This window comes from Anabrus simplex, chromosome 3 (assembly GCF_040414725.1).
Source record: "Anabrus simplex isolate iqAnaSimp1 chromosome 3, ASM4041472v1, whole genome shotgun sequence".
In the NCBI taxonomy this organism is placed as follows: domain Eukaryota; kingdom Metazoa; phylum Arthropoda; class Insecta; order Orthoptera; family Tettigoniidae; genus Anabrus; species Anabrus simplex.
The window spans coordinates 461,207,856-461,229,283 of record NC_090267.1 but is presented as its reverse complement, the minus strand read 5'-3'; the positions used below and the strand labels follow the sequence as shown (position 1 = coordinate 461,229,283).

Below are 21,428 nucleotides of genomic sequence, written 5' to 3'. Positions count from 1 at the left end.
TCCAATTGCACTCATTTTTGCCAGTAGTCTCCCATGATCCACCCTATCAAATGCTTTAGACATGTCAATCGCGATACAGTCCATTTGACCTCCAGAATCCAAGATATCTGCTATATCTTGCTGGAATCCTACAAGTTGAGCTTCAGTGGAATAACCTTTCCTAAAACCGAATTGCCTTCTATCGAACCAGTTATTAATTTCACAAACATGTCTAATATAATCAGAAAGAATGCCTTCCCAAAGCTTACATACAATGCATGTCAAACTTACTGGCCTGTAATTTTCAGCTTTATGTCTATCACCCTTTCCTTTATACACAGGGGCTACTATAGCAACTCTCCATTCATCTGGTATAGCTCCTTCGGCCAAACAATAATCAAATAAGTACTTCAGATATGGTACTATATCCCAACCCATTGTCTTTAGTATATCCCCAGAAATCTGATCAATTCCAGCCGCTTTTCTAGTTTTCAACTTTTGTATCTTATTGTAAATGTCATTGTTATCATACGTAAATTTTATTACTTCTTTGGCCTTAGTCTCTTCCTCTATCTTGACATTATCCTTGTAACCAACAATCTTTACATACTGCTGACTGAATACTTCTGCCTTTTGAAGATCCTCACATACACACTCCCCTTGTTCATTAATTATTCCTGGAATGTCCTTCTTGGAACCTGTTTCTGCCTTAAAATACCTAAACATACCCTTCCATTTTTCACTAAAATTTGTATAACTGCCAATTATGCTTGCCATCATGTTATCCTTAGCTGCCTTCTTTGCTAGATTCAATTTTCTAGTAAGTTCCTTCAATTTCTCCTTACTTCCACAGCCATTTCTAACTCTATTTCTTTCCAGTCTGCACCTCCTTCTTAGTCTCTTTATTTCTCTATTATAATAAGGTGGGTCTTTACCGTTCCTTACCACCCTTAAAGGTACAAACCTGTTTTCGCATTCCTCAACAATTTCTTTAAACCCATCCCAGAGTCTGTTTACATTTTTATTTACCGTTTTCCACCGATCATAGTTACTTTTTAGAAACTGCCTCATACCTGCTTTATCAGCCATATGGTACTGCCTAACAGTCCTACTTTTAAGACCTTCCTTTCTATCACATTTATTTTTAACTACCACAAAAACAGCTTCATGATCACTAATACCACTAATACCATCTATTACTTCAGTTTCCCTATAGAGCTCATCTGGTTTTATCAGCACCACATCCAAAATATTTTCCCCTCTGGTTGGTTCCATCACTTTCTGAATCAGCTGTCCTTCCCATATTAACTTATTTGCCATTTGTTGGTCATGCTTCCTGTCGTTCGCATTTCCTTCCCAATTGACATCTGGCAAATTCAGATCTCCCGCTACAATCACATTTCTTTCCATGTCGTTTCCCACATAGCTGACTATCCTATCAAATAATTCCGAATCCGCATCAGTGCTACCCTTTCCTGATCTGTACACTCCAAATATATCAAGTTGCCTATTATCTTTAGAAATGAGCCTTACACCTAGAATTTCATGTGTCTCATCTTTAACTTTTTCGTAGCTTACAAATTCTTCTTTCACCAGAATGAAAACTCCCCCTCCCACCTTTCCTATCCTATCTCTACGATACACACTCCAGTGCCGTGAGAAAATTTCTGCATCCATTATATCATTTCTCAGCCATGATTCAACTCCTATTACAATATCTGGTAAATATATATCTATTAAATTACTTAATTCTATTCCTTTCTTTACAATACTTCTACAGTTCAACACTAACAATTTTATGTCATCCCTACTTGATTTCCAGTTCCCTGTTCCCTTATCACCGCTCCCTAGGCCATCCCGTTTCCCTGAATGTACCTCCCTATTACCCTTCCAAACAAATTTCCTAACTTATACGTACCACTGCGGTTTAAATGAAGGCCAGAACTTCTGGTTATGTCATTTGTTTTTAACAGTTCATTAGGAATGCTAGCCATTATTATTTCCATTTTTGTCTTTAGGCTGAGGATGTTTCCTATTTGGAGACTAAACATATCCCTTTTATAAAAAAAAAAAAAAAAAAAAAAAAAAAAAAAAAAAAAAAAGAAAAAAATGTATAAGTATTTTGAAAGTGGAATTATGAAAAAAAAAAAAAAAAAAAACTATATAACTTATTTAGTGAATATTGGTTATCCTTTGATGCCAGGAGTTGGTGTAAAACTGCCATGTTCAAATGTTTTTCTATCAGGGCAATGATGATTTGGATACAGTCCTTGGTAGAAACGACGTGCCTTCATCGCATTTCCATCCACCAACCCACGAAACGCATTTCTGCATATCGGCATTGGAAAACCTGTACATTGCCTGTGAAACAACTCAGCTGAATGAGTAACTGCACTCACAGAAAATCAACTTGAACTTAAGAAAAGTATGAACACTTGCCCACAGTACATCAACAGCAGTGAACAATCCTCTAATCCATCTCCAGGAGTATAAATGTACACATTGTTGTTGAACAGTTTTCACAGGTGAGGCGAGCCACCTAAAGGGATACGCCCGTTCTCTGGCCAGGAGATGTGGGCTGGTGGAGGAAGATGTGTGGATAGAGGGAGATGGGTGGGGGGAGGTGTGATTGTTTGTGGATTTTACTTTATTTATTTCTGATTTTTTTTCTTTTTCTGTGGAGGGGTTTTACATTGATTTATATATACTGTATATATATTTGTTACAACGTGTAATTTTTTGTTTGTTTGGTTATTTTTGGCATACAAACCTACTTACAAACATACATACATGGCTTTTTGATTAGTGTCACACCATGAAAGTGCAGCAAACAACATGTCAGTTCACAGCATTTGATGGTCCAATAGACAGGTAGAGTCTGATTATCTTGTACACATATGTATATACATCTTTTTCCTTCTCTATATGTGAGGAATCTACCACTGCAATTATGCTGTGTTTCTCTGGAACACACTGTGCGCGCATGCGCGTGTGTGTACATATTGCACAGTTCTAGAACAGTGCTGCTTCTCGCATCATGCCATATATACAGTATATATATACAGTATATACAGTATATACAGTATATATAGGACACAATCGGAGATTTGATTCGAAAAGTTTGTCTTTTTGAAAATACACAATTTCCATTACAAGTATGTGGCCTTGAAATCAAGCATGCATTTAAGTAGCCTGTAACACACTGTATGCTTATTTTTTCTGTACAGTGTGAACATAAGATATAGATTTATTTGTACTCAATATTTCAAGACTGGTATAATCAGGTTTTCTCAACATTAAGTATACCAAACTTCATAGAACACCTGGCACTGTCAGTGAGTAAATCTTACATGTGGATGTAGCAAAATCACACATACTCTTTCCAAAGTCTTTGAAGACATAGGACTCGACAGAACATTCTTCACCTTAACTGAAATCAATTGTGTCATTCACATAGCATGCTCCTTATAAACTTCCAGTTTCATTTCCTCTATTTCACTTGCATATTTGTTCGAGGGAATATAAAATCTGATTGCTGTGCACTACTGAGTCTTCCAGAATATGAAATATGTTACTTGAGAATGGCAATCTTCTCATAAGTTCCAGAACAGTGATGCTTCTTGCACCAAGCCAGGCATAATTACTGATCAGTGCTAACACATTCTCATTTTAGTAAGTTATGTTTTAAGAGGTTGACGCTAATTAGGAACTAATATTTAGAGGCCCCATGATGAAAAGAAGAAGAAGAAGAAGTTATGTTTTATATATATTTTTGGTTTACCCTCATATGCAGCAGTTTGTACAAAGCAAATGATTGTTTCCAAATTTCTCCATATAATTTATGTTTATGACAAATACTATATGTTTCCTCAGGCAAAGAGAGAGTCCTTCTACTTCATCCTGATTTAGCTGGACGACTGGCAGAGCAGGGTCAGCTTACCCACGAATCTTCAAGAGAGCAAAAGTCTGCTGGTCTCGACTCGCTCTCTCCTGCTGACAAGACTCGAATTAATGAACTCAATAAAAGGTATGTACTGTATGTACAGGATGGTCAGAAATAACATGAACCGAGTTATGAGTGTTACAGCGTTGGTCATAAAGATAAGAAATTTGAAAAAATGATGTCAATATCTTGCGCTGTTGTGTTTTTATCAGCTGCTGAAGTCAGACAATCAGATCCCTTTGTGGGCAAATTCAAATAGGTTTTACAAGGCAGTGTTGCTAAATCTGCACGTGGCTTGGTTGGGCTTGAGAGCCATGTCCAGAAAGGAGCATCAAGCACTAACACACCGTGGATTTCAAGCAATGCCGCCATAGCGTGCTTACTATGAGCCGGGCCTATCAAGCAGGGAGGTCCTTGTTCAAGTCCCTCCCCTGGAGAAGTTTATTTCTTGTATTGGTGCTCTCAAACCAGCTATAAGCTACATGGAGATTTAGCAAAACCGCCTCGCAAAGCCCATCTAAAGTCACCCGCAAGGCAATCTGACTGGCTAACTTCAGCAATTGATAAAATGACAACGGCGCAAGATATCTAATGATTTTCTTTCCAGTAATTTATCTGTATGACCTACCCTCTAATGCTCATTATACCCTGTTCACGCTGTTTCCGACCACCCTGTGTATGAAAGAACAAGACCATTCAGAAGTTAAAATTTATAGAATTGTTACACTGATTGAATGAATGAAAACCAATAAGATAGGGTTTGAGGGATGTTCCACCATTCAACACATTGTAAAATACATTAAATAATAAGAAGACCGTTTTCATCTCCCTTGGAGTCATCATCAGTTCCTGTTGAAAATTAATTCAGGGGGAATTTGATAACAATCATCATAATAAGAAAATTTAAAGGTGATAGCCTGGAAAAACATCAATGGGTTGCAAGACATTACTTTGAAATGCAACGCATACATGGCAAGCAGTACTTGGAACTTAATATGTTCTTAGTTCTGGCCTAAACTGTCCTGTGTTCATGGAACATGTAACACTGGAAACACATGCACTGTTGAACACGTGACACGGATACTTATAATGATATGAAACCTTGGCTCTCTAAGAGTGTTCCTGGACTTGACAGTTCTGTTTCTATCTTAAAAAACTGAATAAAATACACTCACCTTGAAACAAATGTACAAAGACATGGTTCTGGTCTAGACTGTTGCACGTTCATAGACAATTGTACATTTGTTTCAAGGTGAGTGTATTTTATTCAGTTTTTTAAGATAGAAACAGAACTGTCAAGTCCAGGAACGCTCTTAGAGAGCCAAGGTTTCATATCATTATAAGTGTCCGTGTCACGTGTTCAACAGTGCATGTGTTTCCAGTGTTATGTGTTCCATGAACACACGACAGTTTAGGCCAGAGCTAGGAACATTAAGTTCCAAGTACTGCTTGCCATGTATGCATTGCATTTCAAAGTAATATCTTGCAACCCATTGATGTTTTTCCAGGCTATCACCTTTAAATTTTCTTATTATGATGATTGTTATCAGATTCTCCCTGAATTAATTTTCAACAGGAACTGATGATGACTCCAAGGGAGTCGAAACCGGTCGTCTTATAATTTAATGTATTTTACAGTGTGTTGAATGGTGGAACATACCTCAAACTCTATCTTATTAGTTAAACGTCAACACGGAAATGAAGATCATAACCTACGATGAATGAAAACCTACAACCCGTTTTCCAGTCAGTGACCCGGTCAGGGATGGAATGAATGAAGCCCCCATCTTGCAACGAGAATAGGAGTTGTGCCGGTTGCCAAAGCCTGTCACACTCCTCTGGGGCAATAATTAATGATGAAATGAAATGATAGTGGAGAGTGTTGCTGGAATGAAGGATGACAGGGAAAACCAGAGTTCCCGGAGAAAAACCTGTCCCACTTCCGCTTTGTCCAACACGAATCTCACATCGAGTGACCGGGACTTGAACCACGGAACCCAGCAGTGAGAGGCCAACGCGCTGCCGCCTGAGCCATGGAGGCTTCATAATTGTTACACTGATTGTGATGTTAAATGTGGTAAAAACAAGATGTAGCAACAGAGGCTTTGTGCAATTTCACTCAAGAATTCAACCTTGGGAGTCAAAAATATGGAATCAATAGCTAGTTGCACTAAGTATGTTACTAAAGGGCTTATCCACATTGGTACAGTTGTTATCATTTGAATCAAGAACACAATTTTCCTGTATGCATAGCAACACCTGGACTGGATCACTATTGCTAAGGTTGATAAGTGTAAGTTCCTGTTCCATAATGGCTGATGAAAGGTGCAGAATTTGGTTAACAAGAATCCATGGATGTATGACAAAAAAACTGCACAAATTAGTGGAGTTGATGCAAAGGTGCATAGTATACAAGTGCATGCCTCGCACACGATGTTGCATCCCTTCATACCAAAAATTTAATAGAGTGGAAATTGTTTATTGCAACATTGCTTTTAACGAAGTATTGGATATAATGACGAAATCTAGTATTTAAAAATCACTTAGTACGACATATTGTATAAAACGGCGTATTTTTATCACATTTTCGGAGAAATGTATCGGCTATAACGTCCAATGTTGATTTTTGTTCGTTACACATTTGAGGATTGTTGAAAACAATCTAAAGCTTATTATCAAACTCTTGCATTCAGTAAATTGTAGATTTCATATCAGTCTGTCTGTTAATTAGTCTGGGCAAGCATCACAGTGAAGATGTCACAAAAGAAAGAGAAACTGTTTAAAATTGAAGAAATGTCACAAATATTATGGCGATTACAAAATGGAGAAACACACATCAGCATTGTGAAGGAATTGGGAATAATACTACAGTCAACGATTTATACAATTTGTAAGAAGAGAGAGAACGTCTCATTTATCAAGGAAGACCATGTGCGACATTATTGATCAATTTACATTGTTACTACTTCTTTCCTCACTCATTATTTATATTTTGCCGACTTATTTCTGTACGTACTGTGTAAACATTTGAAGAAAAGTTCGTCTCAGTCCCCCTCCACAAATCCTGTATTGAAAGTACAGTACAGATTTCACTTATGTTTTTTGAAGTTTTAACTTTATTCTGTTAATTAGGCATGTAAGTATACGGCCTGAAACTCACAGATTTACATTTTTAGCAACAACAACAAAACCTGTTTGTGCAACTATCGCTTATAATGACTGTTAATAGGCGGTCTCTTGGGAGTCGTTATAACCGGTTTCAAATGTACTGTATAAGAATGTCCTATCATTTTGAATCACCAGCGCTGAATAGAAGTGCATTCCTTTCACTTTCACATGGCTTCTATCTTTTGTATTATCACATGCTTTGTGTAATAAAGAAACATTACTTCTGTTGGTTGTTCAGACTCAGATGTCACACTTATTAAGCATTTTTGAGAAAGGTCTCCTATACCTTTGTCTGATCTTCAGGAACACTTTCAAGATTCCGTATATTTCCAGAATCTTGTTGAAAACACTCACAGATGAATTTAGGCTTGTCAGAAGGCTAAAAGATGCTTGTCATGTTACGAGAAAGTGTACCTAATAAAGTCCATGCCAGTATATAGTGCTACCTTCTGTAAAATGGGTAAGATCTTACCCAGTGCTGCATGGTAAACCATAATAACTTTACTAAGAGTCTCAAAACTAGGCAAAAAAAAAAAAAAGGAAAGGTCATTTTCCTCTAATAATTATCATCTTTCAACTAAAGACTTTATTTCAATTTAATTTTACCTATTTATTCTATTTTCTGGCTGTACTGAAACAAAACCAGTACTCCTAATACTGAAATCGAATTTTTGTTCTTAATGTTATATTTGCACTTGCTACAATAACACATTACATAAAATTCTTATACGAAATTTTACACTTTATTACTGAAATTGTACCAAAGACCAGTTAATGATTCAATTTGTTAGATATTGCCATTATCAAAGCAGTTTTTATGATGCAATGCAGTCAAGGTGTCTGGACACTTCCGAACGAGTGTGAAATAGAGAGGTCAAAAAAGTTCAGTATTTATTAAAAAGTGAGATTTATACTTTGGAAAGGGACAAAGAGTTGTTTTTCTTGTTGCCAAAATTAGGCTTATATTATATTTTCTATGTATATCCAAATACACTACACCAAGTCCACTGCTTTACGTCCCACTAACTACTTTTTACGGTTTTCGGAGATGTTGAGGTGTCAGAATTTAGTTCCATAGGAGCTCTTTTACGTGCCAGTAAATAAACCGACACAAGGCTGATGTATTTGAGCACCTTCAAATACCACTGGACTGAGCCAGGATCAAACCTGCCAAGTTGGGGCCAGAAGGCCAGCGCCTCAACCGTCTGAGCCATGCAGCCCAGCACATTGCTTTTTGATCCATGTAAAACAGTCTAGATTTAACACAAATATAATAAAATAGACGTTTAGTTGTCCACCTAGACAATACAATTATATATATTTTATTATAGTCTACTGAAAATCAGTATATAGAAAAATTGGACAAACTAACTTTATTCTAGTCTTGTGTTATGTTTGATTTCCAAAAGTTAAATGTAAATGCAAAAATAATGTATGAAAATGTTAGAGTCTATTATAGTTATATAACAAGCATGATATGTATAATTTGAGCTTTAGACAAATAATGCATAAAGAAACATAACCCTAAACTATAAAGTATGTAATGTATTCCATTTATTACAAACTGCAGGTTTATTGTTTATAGCACTTATCATTCCATCATGTAGAGTTGATCAACTGATCCCAACCTGAGATGAAATGAATGATGTACAGAGGGTATATACACAAAGTGCTCAGCTGGGCGCCCTTTGAGGCCGGGCTGGTGTGACATAAATGCGAGCAGCTTACGTAGTATGCATATGGTACAGTGAAGCGAAAGAGCAAACACACTTTGCAGGAAAGCGAGGGAGTATTGGCGTTCGATTGTGATTATGAAGCTCTGCTCCACTACTCATCGAAGTGCTGACTGGAATATGTTCTTTAAAATAAAACTCTATAATCGAAACAAAACAAAAACTGACCTATTCAAGACATTCTGGTTTGATTTATACTGCGCTCGATATAAACAGTCAGTTTTAAGTTCTTATATTTATTCATTCAAAGAAAACTGACACGTTATAATTTTTGTGTTACAACCTAAAAAAGTACGGGGTTTAAGCATAGAAGCTACAATTTACAATTCCTTGGATGGGAACGACAGTATTTTCACTCAAAAAAAAAAAAAAAAAAAGTAAAATTCCTGTTATTCATTAAGCAAAAATTATATAATTACATAATGCAACAATGATTTTGCACAGTGTTGTAGTGTTGTGTGACTTTCCCTGTTCACTGAATTTCTGAAAATAGTATTTAAAATTTAACAGGCAGCCGGTGATAACAGCTAGCCTTTAAATGGTGAGAGGAAGTTTCATTACGGACAATGACAAAGAAGAACGAGAGTCAAATACAGGCAGCCAAAATGAAGTTCTTCTTGAAGATGAATATTGTAAACTGTAATTAATTATGTACATTATAAAAATATTTGAGGTTTTAGGCCTAACTCTTTATTGTATCCAGTCAAATTACATAAACTGCAATGAACATAAACAACTTATTTCTTACAATGTAAACTGAAAACAATGTGGGTTTCTGCCTTCTTTCTTTCCTTATTTTTTGCCTCCATTTCAAACTCGGGTATCGCAGCAGTGATCGAGTGTGACTGGGAGAACTTTGCCCAACCTTCATGGCCATTGACGAAGCCACATCACTGTGGTTCAATAGCATACGCTGCACTCATTGCCTGCCAGCCCGCCCACTTACAGTGCTGGGCGCACGCAAGACGAAATGCCCAGTGTGAGCACCTCTGGTATATACTGTAATATGAGAAGATAAAGGCAGTATTTAATCTTTCCTGCTTTGATGAGATGTTCAGATTGTTTCTGCTACTACAGTTTCCAGAAATAACACTAATTTCTCTTTCTTCAAACCTTCACAAATATCCATCATATTGCCACTGGTGAGTCCATAACTGCTGTGAGAGAGTCTTAGTGTAAAGCAGGTTAGCCTAAGTTTGCTCTCTATCCAAAACTTGGTGGGCGAGGATATGTGTGCAGTACCTACATGGGAAGGAAGTGGTATTTTTTTGATGACGATGATGATGCTTGTTGTTTAAAGGGGCCCAACATTTAGGTTATTGGCCCCTAATGGTATGAAATGAGACGAAATTTAATGACAATTTAAAAGTCCAAAATCATCTACTGACCAGAATTCGAAATGTGATGATGACGAATGAATAGGTGAATATGAATTTAAACCAGTAGATCCGACCTGCAATGCCCCACATTCCCAGAAAATAGCATAGTATTACTGAGCAAGGGACTGCTTCTAAAGCACAATCCTGAATCGATGATGCTTGTTGTCCAAAGGGGTCCAAAATCCAGGTCATCGAGCCCTCACAATGGTACTTATCCATAGTCAAGTAGAACCATGGTATTTGTCATGTTGTGGTACTAATCAAAATTAGCATAGACTCGTGGTATTCCACACATTATGGTACTACTCACAGGTAATGTAATACGCACATGTAACACAGACCTATAGTGTTTCTCACATTGCGGCACCACTTACAGGCAACACAAACCCATGGTGTTCCTCACATAGTAGGTACTAATGATAGGCAACACAGACCCATGGTGTTGCTCATATAGTGGTATTAATCACAGGCAACGCCCAGACCTGTGGTGTTTCTCACATCATCATCATCATCATCATCATCATCGTTGACCAACTCCAGTTTCCCAGGTGTGGTATACGAGCCCATTCCATTTTGTTGTGTCCATGAACCATTCTTCATTCACAATCCGCTCCCAATCCTCACCTCCCTCCTCTACATCCTTCTTTGCTAAGTCTGTCCATTTTTCTCTAGGTCTGCCCACTGGTCTCTTTCCCCTGATTTCTCTTGCAGACCTGTTGGCACTCATTCTTTTCACATGACCAAACAACTTCAGTCTTGCCTTTTGGATCTTCTGGAGTAAGGAGTCTTCTAGTCCTACGTCTTCTCTGACTTTTTCATTCCTCATTTCATCCCTCCTGGTCTTCTGGATCATTGTGCGTAGGAATTTCATTTCTGCTGCTTGGAGTTTTGAGTTGTCCTTTCTTGTTAACGTAGCGGTTTCCAGGCTCTATGTGAGGATGGGGGTGTAGTATGATTTATACAGTGTCATCTTGGTTTTGAGTGGTACTTGTTTATCCCATAGTAGCTGTCTTACTTGGAGGTAAAAATGTATTGCTTTGCTGATTCGACTGTTTACTTCATATTTAGCTAAGTTATCCTTGGACATTACACAGGGTTATTCTAAATGATTGTCGGGGTTACAAAATTTTATAACTCACAGTGCAATTGACATAGGAATATGAATCTTCTTTTATTGTGTACTGTAACTCATAAAGTTATTTTGACATATATTACAAACGCTCGATATGTACGCCTTGTGTCACTCTACACACATCTATTCGATAGTCAATCTCTTCCCACACACGAGTCAACATGGCAGCTGTGATGCTTTCGAAGGCAGCTTGGATGCGCCGCTTCACTTCCTGAATTTCCACCGGTAGAGGAGGAACAAATACCTGATCTTTAACATATCCCCACAGGAAGAAATCGCATGGTATAAGATCTGGTGAACGTGCTGGAAAGAGTAAGAGCATCAGATCACCTTCTGTTCCTCATCCTACCCATCGTTGTGGAAGTTCTTGGTTTAAAAATGCTCTAACCTCCCTGTGGAAATGAGGTGGTGCACCATCCTGTTACAGCACATAATCATCCCTGTCGTCACTCAACTGGGGTAACAGCCATTCTGTGAGCATGTCCAGGTAAGTCAGCCCTGTTACTATCTGTTCATTGAAGAAGAACGGGACATAGACCTTCGTGTGTGATTCAACACAGAACACATTCACCTTACGAGAGTCTCGCACATGTTCCACATAACAATGGGGGTTCATTGCACCCCAAATGCGAACGTTTTGTTTGTTTACCTTTCTACTTACATGAAAAGTAGCTTCGTCATTGAAAACTACTCTGTCAAGAAAACCATCATCTTCTTCAATCCGTTCCTGCAGTGCCATGCAAAAGTTGAAACGTAGGGCTTTGTCATTAGCTGTTAGAGCTTGACACAATTGTAGGCGATATGGCTTTACCTTTAGACGCCTTCGTAACACATGCCATACTGAGGTTTGAGGAACTTGCAGTTCCCTGCTACATCTCGTAGTTGATTTCTTAGGACTACAGAGATAAACGCCCCTAATCCGATTCACATCCGCTTCTGACACAGCTGGACACCCACTGCTTTTCCCATTGCACAAACAACCTGTATCCACAAATTGTGCGTACTATCTGCGAATAGAGTTGTCGAAAGAAGGCTCCTTCCCATACTTTGTCCGAAAATGGCGCTGGACTCTGGTAATGGATCGGTGTTGATGAAATTCAAGAGTACAAAAAGCTTTCTCCTTATCGCTAACCACCATTTTGTTAAACACTGATATTACTGCCATCTGGGGTAACTTATGTACTACAGTTGATGCAAAACAAAACTTTTAGAGTTTGTCTAACTGTTACTGCAACAATAAAAATGGTACGTTTTCCACGTTTAAAAAAATCAAAAAAAAATCACGAAACCCTGACAATCATTTAAAATAACGCTGTACTACCCAAGTACTTAAATTCTGTGACACTGTCCAGCTTAGTGCCATTTAGCATGATTTCTGGCTGATTGACACCCTTCTGTACCTTCAACACCACCGTTTTAGCCTTGTTGATGTTTAATCCATATCTCTCAAACTTCTGACTGCACTCCTTCAGTCTCTCTTCTACATCTTTCTCTGAGTTACCACAAATTACTACATCATCTGCAAATGCAAATGCTTTTAAGTCTTGTTGCCGCTTTTCTTTTAGTGCCTTTAATATGGTATCCATTACAATGATAAATAATAGGGGCGACATTTTCTTCATCAATTATATCTTCTAGATGTTGACAGAATTGTCCCTTCTCTTGAGCACTACATCCAACCTGTGGTGCATATACCTGCACTGCCGTGTAATTTGTGGACTCCAGCTGCATAGATAATTTAATGATTCTATCATTCTTATAGGATACTTCGGTAATGGCGTCCATGTCTTTTTGTCTCAAACCAGTCTGACAGTCCAGAACCGACTTGTACACAGCTTCTGGTTTTCTCGTAAAGCACCTTAACTTTTGAAATTAGACTGTCTCGATCTTCGAGCTTTCTCAGGCACTCCCAAATAAGCTCCCTTGGTATGCTGTCATAGGCCTTTTCAATGTCAAGGAATGTTTTTCTATCAGCATCCTGACAGCAAATATAAGATCTGTTGTTGATCTTCCAGGCCTAAAGCCATATTGTTCCTCTTCTAAAATTGGTTTTACAATTTCTCGTAGTCTATTCTCTATAATTTTTTCCAGAATTTTTAGTCCATGAGAGAGTACAGTGATGCCACGGTAGTTGGTACAATTCCGTCTGCTGCTTTTCTTGAATATAGGTACAATTATACCTTTCTTCCAGTCTTCTGGGATGGTGTTTTTCTGCCATACTACATTTAGGGGTCTATATAGCCATTGGATTGCTGGGGTTCCTCCTGCTCTTAACATGTCTACAATTAACTAATCTATTCCTGCAGCTTTCCCTTTCTTCATACTTTTAAGGCTCTTTTCTATTTCCAGTCATGTGATTGGTGGCTCCATATTTTTACTGGGCTCTTCACTTTTTCCAGATTTTTCTCTGTTTTGAATTACATTTGATGCCTCTCCATTCAGGAGCTTGTCAAAGAAGGTCTTGAATTCTCTCCTGATTCCATCTTCCTCTCGAACTACTATCCACTGTCCTGCTCTATTACCTTGATGTCTTCTAGGTTATTTTGCTTGTTTTTAATTACTCTGTAAAGAAGTTTCTTGTTTCCTCTGCTGTCCTCTTCCAACTTTTCCACAAACTCATTCCATTTTTTCTCTTTCTCTTCTCTTACTATCCTCTTAGCTGTAAGTTCTTTTGCCCTGTAGAGTTCCTATAGTTTAGTTATTTCTTGGCCACCTGGATCTTGTGCATCTGTTTGCTTTTCTTTGTCTAGCATCTTTTTTTGCCCAATTTCTCTCTTTTATAGCCAATCTGACTCTGTCATTCCACCAAGGTGTCTCTTTTTCTTTCATGGTCAATCCTGTTACTCCACACAGGTCTTTAGCTTCACCCACCAAAGTATCCTTAAAAATTTTCCATTCTTCTTCTGCTGTATTCATTTCCCCTTTTGGTAAGTGTGTCTGTAACCTTATTTTATATTCTTCCTTCAGCTTGGCTTCTTATTTCCAAGTCTTCACTTTTTTCTTTTTCTTTACTTCGGAGTTGTGTTAGCCACATTATTTAGGTCTACAATCAATAATCTATGATCACTGTCCATACTCTCACTGGGGATAACTTTGACATCAGTTACATATTTTCCTCCTCCTTTGTTAGTGATGATATAGTCAATGAGAGACTTATGTTTTCCATCCCAGCTATATCTTGTTTTTGGAAGAAGGTATTTTTTATGATCAATCCATTTCTTCTGCACAAATCAAGCAGTTGTTCGCCTTCTGCATTTCTGTTCCCAAACCCATGTGGTCCAATGATTTCCTCATAACCAAGTCTCTCTGTCCCAACTTGTGCATTTAAGTCCCCAATGATGATGACATTTTCTTCATCAATTATATCTTCTAGATGTTGACAGAATTGTTCCTTCTCTTGAGCACTACATCCAACCTGTAGTGCATATACCTGCACTGCCGTGTAATTTGTGGACTCCAGCTGCATAGATAATTTAATGATTCTATCATTCTTATAGGATACTTCGGTAATGGCGTCCATGTCTTTTGTTATCAGGAAAGCTACACCATTTCTTGCCTCTTCCTCGCGTTCACTCCATACTAATTTGTAGCCATCTCTGAGAAGCTTGCCACCTGCCTTTCTCCATTTTGCTTCATTCCCAATATGGATAGATTTTTCCTCTTCATCATATCGATAAGTTCTTCAGTTTTTCCAGTCAGGGTCAAAATATTCATAGTCCCAATTCTTACATTGTTCTTCGGACATATCTGTCTTTCATCGGAGCCATGTTGTCCGTATTACCTGCCAGATCTGCTCGAAGACTTTGTCAATTTCGGTATTATTTTTGATCTCCATCCAAGGCTTGTTTGATTGTTGAAAGCAATTCGAAGACGCTACCAGTGGCTTGCTAGGCCTACCATGGATCTTCACGTTGATACTTTGTTATGCACATAATGGTACTAATTACAGGCAACGTAAGCCTGTGGTGTTCCGCATGTAGTGGTACTAATCACGGGTACTGTAAATTCCAAACTGATTCACACTCTGTTGCTACTAATTACAAACCTATTGTGTACCTAACATAATGGTAGTACTTGCAAGTAAAGGCGACCAATGGTATTCCCTGAGTGATGGTACTAATTACAAGTAGTCTCATGGTTCTAATTCAATCATCCCTGGTCGCCCCTTACGACAGGCACGGGGTACCATGGGTGTATTCTTCGTCTGCATCCCCCACCCACAGGGGGGATTTTTTTTGAGAGCTTGCTTTGACATTCAAACTTCAATAACCTATTGTACACAATTCAAGTATTTAAGGATTTGCCACTTCTTTGTTATATCTAAATCTCTGACAGTTTTGGCTTTGAAGCTGAAGTGTATCATTGTGTTTTATATGATAAATACTTTACTAAACAACACTTTCTTTTTAATTTCAGATACAGAGCTAAATTTGGATTTCCATTTGTGATATGTGCTCGTGAGAATAAAGTGGCCAATATCTTCCAAGGTTTGGAAGCAAGACTTAGCAATGCAAGAGAAACAGAACTTGAGATAGGAATTAATGAAGTGAAAAAAATTTGTCGCCTAAGGATCAGGGAATTAATATATGATAATTAATGACAAGTGTTGAATTTTCTGAAGACAGTAAAAATAAAGGCATTATTTTTAGGCCTAATAATGAACATTTTGTCTGCCAATTATTCATCTCCTTAGGGTTTTAATTGCTTGTACCATTGTTCCAATCTTCTGAACCAAAAGTAATTCCAATAAAAACGTAGCAATCTAAACAGTGATCACTCCCTACAAGGTTTCTTCAATAAAACATTGGAATCTAGAAATAATTTCCAGAGTAATTCAAATGTTTCTACTTTTCAGTTTTTTTCAGAAGCCATTTTAAAAGGAAGATCCAAGCACTCAGCAGAAGGAAAGATAAAAAGTCAAAATGGAACAGTAATTTTTCTAGTAAAGTAATAATAATAATCAAATAAATAATATTATCGGTTTTAGGTTACCTGAATTTTGCTTTTTTGTACCTGGAGGAAATTTGTGCCTGGAATGTTCCTGGATTCAATCAACTTGTCCCCAGAAATTCCTTATTTTGTGTTCATTATTACAATGGTTTTCTGTGAACAATAACATTCTATGACTTTTTAACTCTCATTTTTACAGAACTACATGATTGTGTAGTACTATTGTTAACTCTCAGTGTGCCCTCTGGTTGCAATCTATATGGTATACTCCTAGCATTCATGTGCAATGTTCTTTTCTTGATACAAGTGAATGTCAGTACCTTCCATTAGTTTGCAGCAATTTGCAGTGTCTGTAAGTACATGAATGATATTAGAAAATTTTATACAAATTGAAAATGTTTAAAAAACAACAATCAATCAATCAATACTGATCTGCATTTAGGGCAGTCGCCCAGGTGGCAGATTCCCTATCAACATTGTTCAGTAAATGATTCAATGTTGAAGGAGTTTCTTTTTCTATATTTGTCCTTTATATGACAATTTTTATTGTTGGGGACAGCAGGAAAACCTCTGTTATAAAACATGTCGGAACAAAAAAGCAAGAAAGTGCTTTGAGTCACGGAATGGTAACAATAAGTACGTAAATGTAAGTAGTGTGAATATTTCTAGAATAAGTACTTTCATCTTTTAAAATATGATTTGAAAAACGAAACTGAATGGAAAACTACCATAATACATCATAATACTTGTGTCGTATATTTGTCCCCAAAAATAGTGAAAAAAAAATCTGTTTACATTATTTTGTATCTCACATTTCTTTAAAGTTTTCACAGAATCCAAGGTGCCATAATTTTGTCCCGCATGCATTTTTGAAATGCATCAGTAAATACAAAAACAGTAGAGACAATACGCGACACTTACGGATTTAGCCTTGTTAAAATGTGAGACAATTTGATGGTGGCGCTCCTAGGGACTTGAACTGAAAAGTCGCGCTAAATTCAAATATCAATGGAAATGCATATATAAAAATGGATAAATAAATTACGTCTAGAAAGAAAGTGTTATTGAGATATTAACTTGGAAGTTGCTAAAGCAATTCTGGATAAATGAATGAAGAATTATTTAAAAGGTCATTATTTAAAGACTGAAATTAGACATATACACAAGATGTGAAATGGCTTGATCTTTCATTTATGCATTATTTTTTTTGCTTTAGCATTCCTGCCTGAATTTTTACGGTTAGATTCGTCTTTCTTTCTCATTTAAATAACATTTTATCATCACATTAAGACACTTGTCAATAAAAATATCGGCACATTCCTTACACGCATGATGCAATGAATTAACATTTAAAAGCAGGACAATTTTCCTCTTAATTCTTATAATATATTATAAGCGTAACGTCCTTTCTTTCTTGTAAACATTATCCAAATCACTTCTGTGACATTTCAAAACCCACAGATCACACCTACAACACCACATCAGTATTGAAGATTAACTGCTGCACTCATCATCATCATCATCATTTCCCTTTATCCAGCTGTAGCCGGGTAGGGGCAAATATGGTTCCTCTCCACTTTCTTCGGTCTTTCCACCACTCCTCCTCCAACACTGTGTCCCAGTCCAGGTTTCTTTCTATAATGCTGCATTGGATGGTATCCTTCCATCTCAATCGTGGTCGTCCACGGCCTCTCCTTCCTTGGATTTGCATTTCCATCACCCTTTTTGGGATTCTTTCGTCGCTCATTCGCTTTATGTGCCCAAACCATCTTAGTCGGCTCTTCTCTATTCTATCATTCATGTTTTCCACTCCAATTTCTTCCTGGATTTTCTCATTCCTTATTTTGTCTCGTCTACTCTTCTGTATCATACTCCTCAAGAACTTCATTTCGGCTGCCTGTATTCGACTCGACTCTCGTCCTTCTTTGTCATTGTCTAAGTTTCTGCTCCGTAAGTTGTTATGGGTACGTAATACATCTTGTACATAGTATCCTTTGCTTCCGTTGGCACATCTTTGTCCCATAATATGTTTCTTACACTATGATAGAAACAACTTCCAGCTTGAATCCTTTTACTAATCTCAGCATCCAGTCGAGCATTCTCCATTAATTCACTCCCCAGGTATTTAAACGTTTCCACTACTTCCAGGGGCTTTTCTGCAAGACTAATCTGACCTTTCCCTTCTTTCTCCCCTCTAGTCATAACAAGAGTTTTACTCCTTTCTACACTTATTTTCAATCCACATTTTTCGATCTTCCCATTCACCGCATTCAACTGTTCTTGAACCTTCCTGTCGTCTTCTCCCCAAATCACATCATCTGCAAATAACATCATGTTCATTTCTCTTCCTCCATATGCTGCTTTTGCTGTTCTCATGATGTCATCCATTACTATTGTAAACAGGATTGGTGATAGAACACTTCCCTGTCTCAGCCCACTAGTTATTTTGAACCAACTTGTCCTGCCAACTTGTGTTTGCACGCAACTACAACATTCCTTATATAATGCTATGATCATTTTTATTAATCCCTGTCCAATTCCTTTTTGCACCAGACTGTTCCAAACTTTCGTCCTGGGGACACTGTCATATGCCTTTTCAATATCAATGAATGTCATCACCATATCATTCCTGTACTCCCAATGCTTTTCTATTAGTTGTCTCATAATGAAAATGGGCTCTATTGTTGATCTTCCACTTCTGCACTATACAATAAAATATGCATATTATATTTTAAGCCAGTTAAAGGTAAACGAAAGAAAGACCGCGCATTCTTCTCTACTTCATAGTTACTGCAGCCAAACACAGCACATACCTTTCCCCTCATGTTGAGAGGAGATATAAAGGAATGACACAAGCTACTATTTTATTATGTCAACTCGCTGAAAATGCATAAATAACACCAAAAACTTCACACACAAATACACGCGCTCTTATGAAAGAATCCGTAGTTCTCAGGTCCATCCACTAGAGAGAGCTCTAATAGCTGTCCCTCGATATCTCGCTGAGTGTCGCGTATTGTCTCTACTGTATTTGGTAATTATAACATGAGGCTTGTTGTAGTTGAGCACATTCAAATACCACTGGCCTGAGCCGGGATCAAACCTGCCAAATTGAGTTCAGAAGGCCAGTGCTCTACCATGCAAGCTACTCAACTCGGTGGGTAAATAAAGACACTATTTCAGTGTCCGTACTCTTACTATAAATCTCCGATTCTTTCAAATGAATGACTAGGAGAAGTAAGACCATTATTTATACAATGATTTTCCACGTTTTGAAACTTACAATAAAATAATCGGAAAGGATTATCAAACTACGAATGGGAAAACACTCAAAATGTCGTGCAACATCTTGGCGGTTCGAGCAGTTTCTGGTATATGTCCTGGCACAATCAGCTGCTGTCATCCAGACTGTGGTGAGAATGAAATGCTTGGTCATGTGCCAGCATACTGCCGCAAAGGAGAATTGCTAAGGAACACCCCTGCCATCACAAAGTGAGAGTAACCTTAGCCTTTGCACTGAGAGATTTGTAGGGGAGAATTTATGAAGAAGTATACTGTACCTTTTCCATGGGGTCCAACAGAAGAGCAGATATTGTTGCCATCCACCAGCAGACTCGAACAGCTGTTATTCTTGATCCAACCATCCTGTTCATAAGAGACTTCTTCCAGGCCAAGGAAGATGACCAGTAAAAGAAGTGTATTTATGAACCATGCATCCAATACCTGAGTGAGACATAACATTCACCCAGAAAACTGGTCTGTGATGGGTCTACTATTTGCAAGGAGAGGCAGTGGACCTAAGCATATGTAGGAAATCTTGAAAAAGCTTGGAATCCAGCACACGGCTCTGGAAAAAAATACAGCCGAAATTTTAAAAGATTCAGTGACTATTTTAAATCACTTAAACTACTGCACTCCTGAATGATAAATCATTAGTGTTTTTCTTTCTTAGCAATATTTTTAATATTTCCGGTTATCATCGTCTAAACTGTAAAAATTCAGGATCCTCGAGTCATTCATGCTTTGTGAACTGATGTCTTCTGAAAAAATATATATACCCATAAAAATCATATTTCATGAGTTTCAGACCAGAGTATCATATATTTTATTACCAACATTTGTATTGATCATTCAGTGTTGCAGTATCGCTTCCTCTGTGGGTTAGTAGTAGAGCGCTGGCATCCACATCCCAAGATTGTGACTAGCTGGATTTTTGAAGAGCAGAACACATTTGGTGTTTACCCAACAAAATTAAAATTCTGCTCTCAGGCAGTGTAAAACGGAATTCAAAATTGATGAGCAGGCAGCCTAAATAAAGTCAAATCAAAATACCTTGCACAGGATAGCCGAGGCCATACGATTATTATAATTATTACTATTACTGCATAGTCACTGTCGGTCCCAGGGAAGGATCAATCCCGAATGTTTTAAACCAAGTTCAAACTTGAACACTCTGGAACTCCAACATCTCCAACTTCTGTGCAAGTAGTTAGTAGAATGTAAAACCATTGTTGTTGTTGTTGTTATTATAATAATAATAATATACATAAAAAAGTCTGTCATTATATGACAATACTGTTCATAGCACTTATAGTCGGTAAGTGCAGCACTCGCTCCCATTTTTAGCTATTGCAGAGATACAAGTGTGTTCATTTTCTGAAAATGCAGTCTGAGTTTAAGTAAACTGACATGAAATCATTTTAATAATAGTGGTAACATTCTGTTAAGATATATTGTTTGATGGAATTTCAAGCTTGGGAACTGAAGAGATACACATTTTAATCGAGAAATGATATGTTATCAATCATCTGAAATAGGAAGCTTCCTGTCTTAGATGACTAATATTCAAACAAATGTCAACGTACATTTCTGTCATTTAAACCTGTTGTGTTTCTTTTCTTTTACGTCCCATGGACACAGATAGGTCTTACAGGACAATAGGACAGGAAAGGGCTAAGAGTGGGAAGGAAGTGGCCATGACCTTAATTTAGTACAACCCCAGCATTTGCCTGGTGTGAAAATGGGAAATCACGGAAAACCATCTTCAGGGCTGTCGACAGTGGGGTTCAAACACACTATCTCCCAGATGCAAGCTCACAGCTGAGCGACCCTAACCGCACGGCCAACTCGCCAGGTTTTTTTTT

At 37.6% G+C, this 21,428-nt stretch overlaps 1 protein-coding gene across 2 annotated transcripts in view; it reads left to right on the top strand.

The window, feature by feature from the left end:
- The window catches only part of LOC136867433 (2-oxo-4-hydroxy-4-carboxy-5-ureidoimidazoline decarboxylase), a 36,310-nt gene extending 20,203 nt beyond the window's left edge, over positions 1–16,107 (top strand). Inside the window, exons 3-4 of one of the 2 annotated variants that reach the window (XM_067144636.2) lie at positions 3,853–4,006; positions 15,751–16,107. In XM_067144636.2, coding sequence (XP_067000737.2) covers positions 3,853–4,006; positions 15,751–15,931 — 335 coding nt within the window. In that variant the 3' untranslated portion in view covers positions 15,932–16,107. Of the gene's footprint in view, positions 1–3,852; positions 4,007–9,333; positions 9,573–15,750 lie in introns of those variants that run through there. The other variant, XM_067144637.2, reaches the window with a different exon arrangement.
- Positions 16,108–21,428: the final 5,321 nt, after the last annotated feature.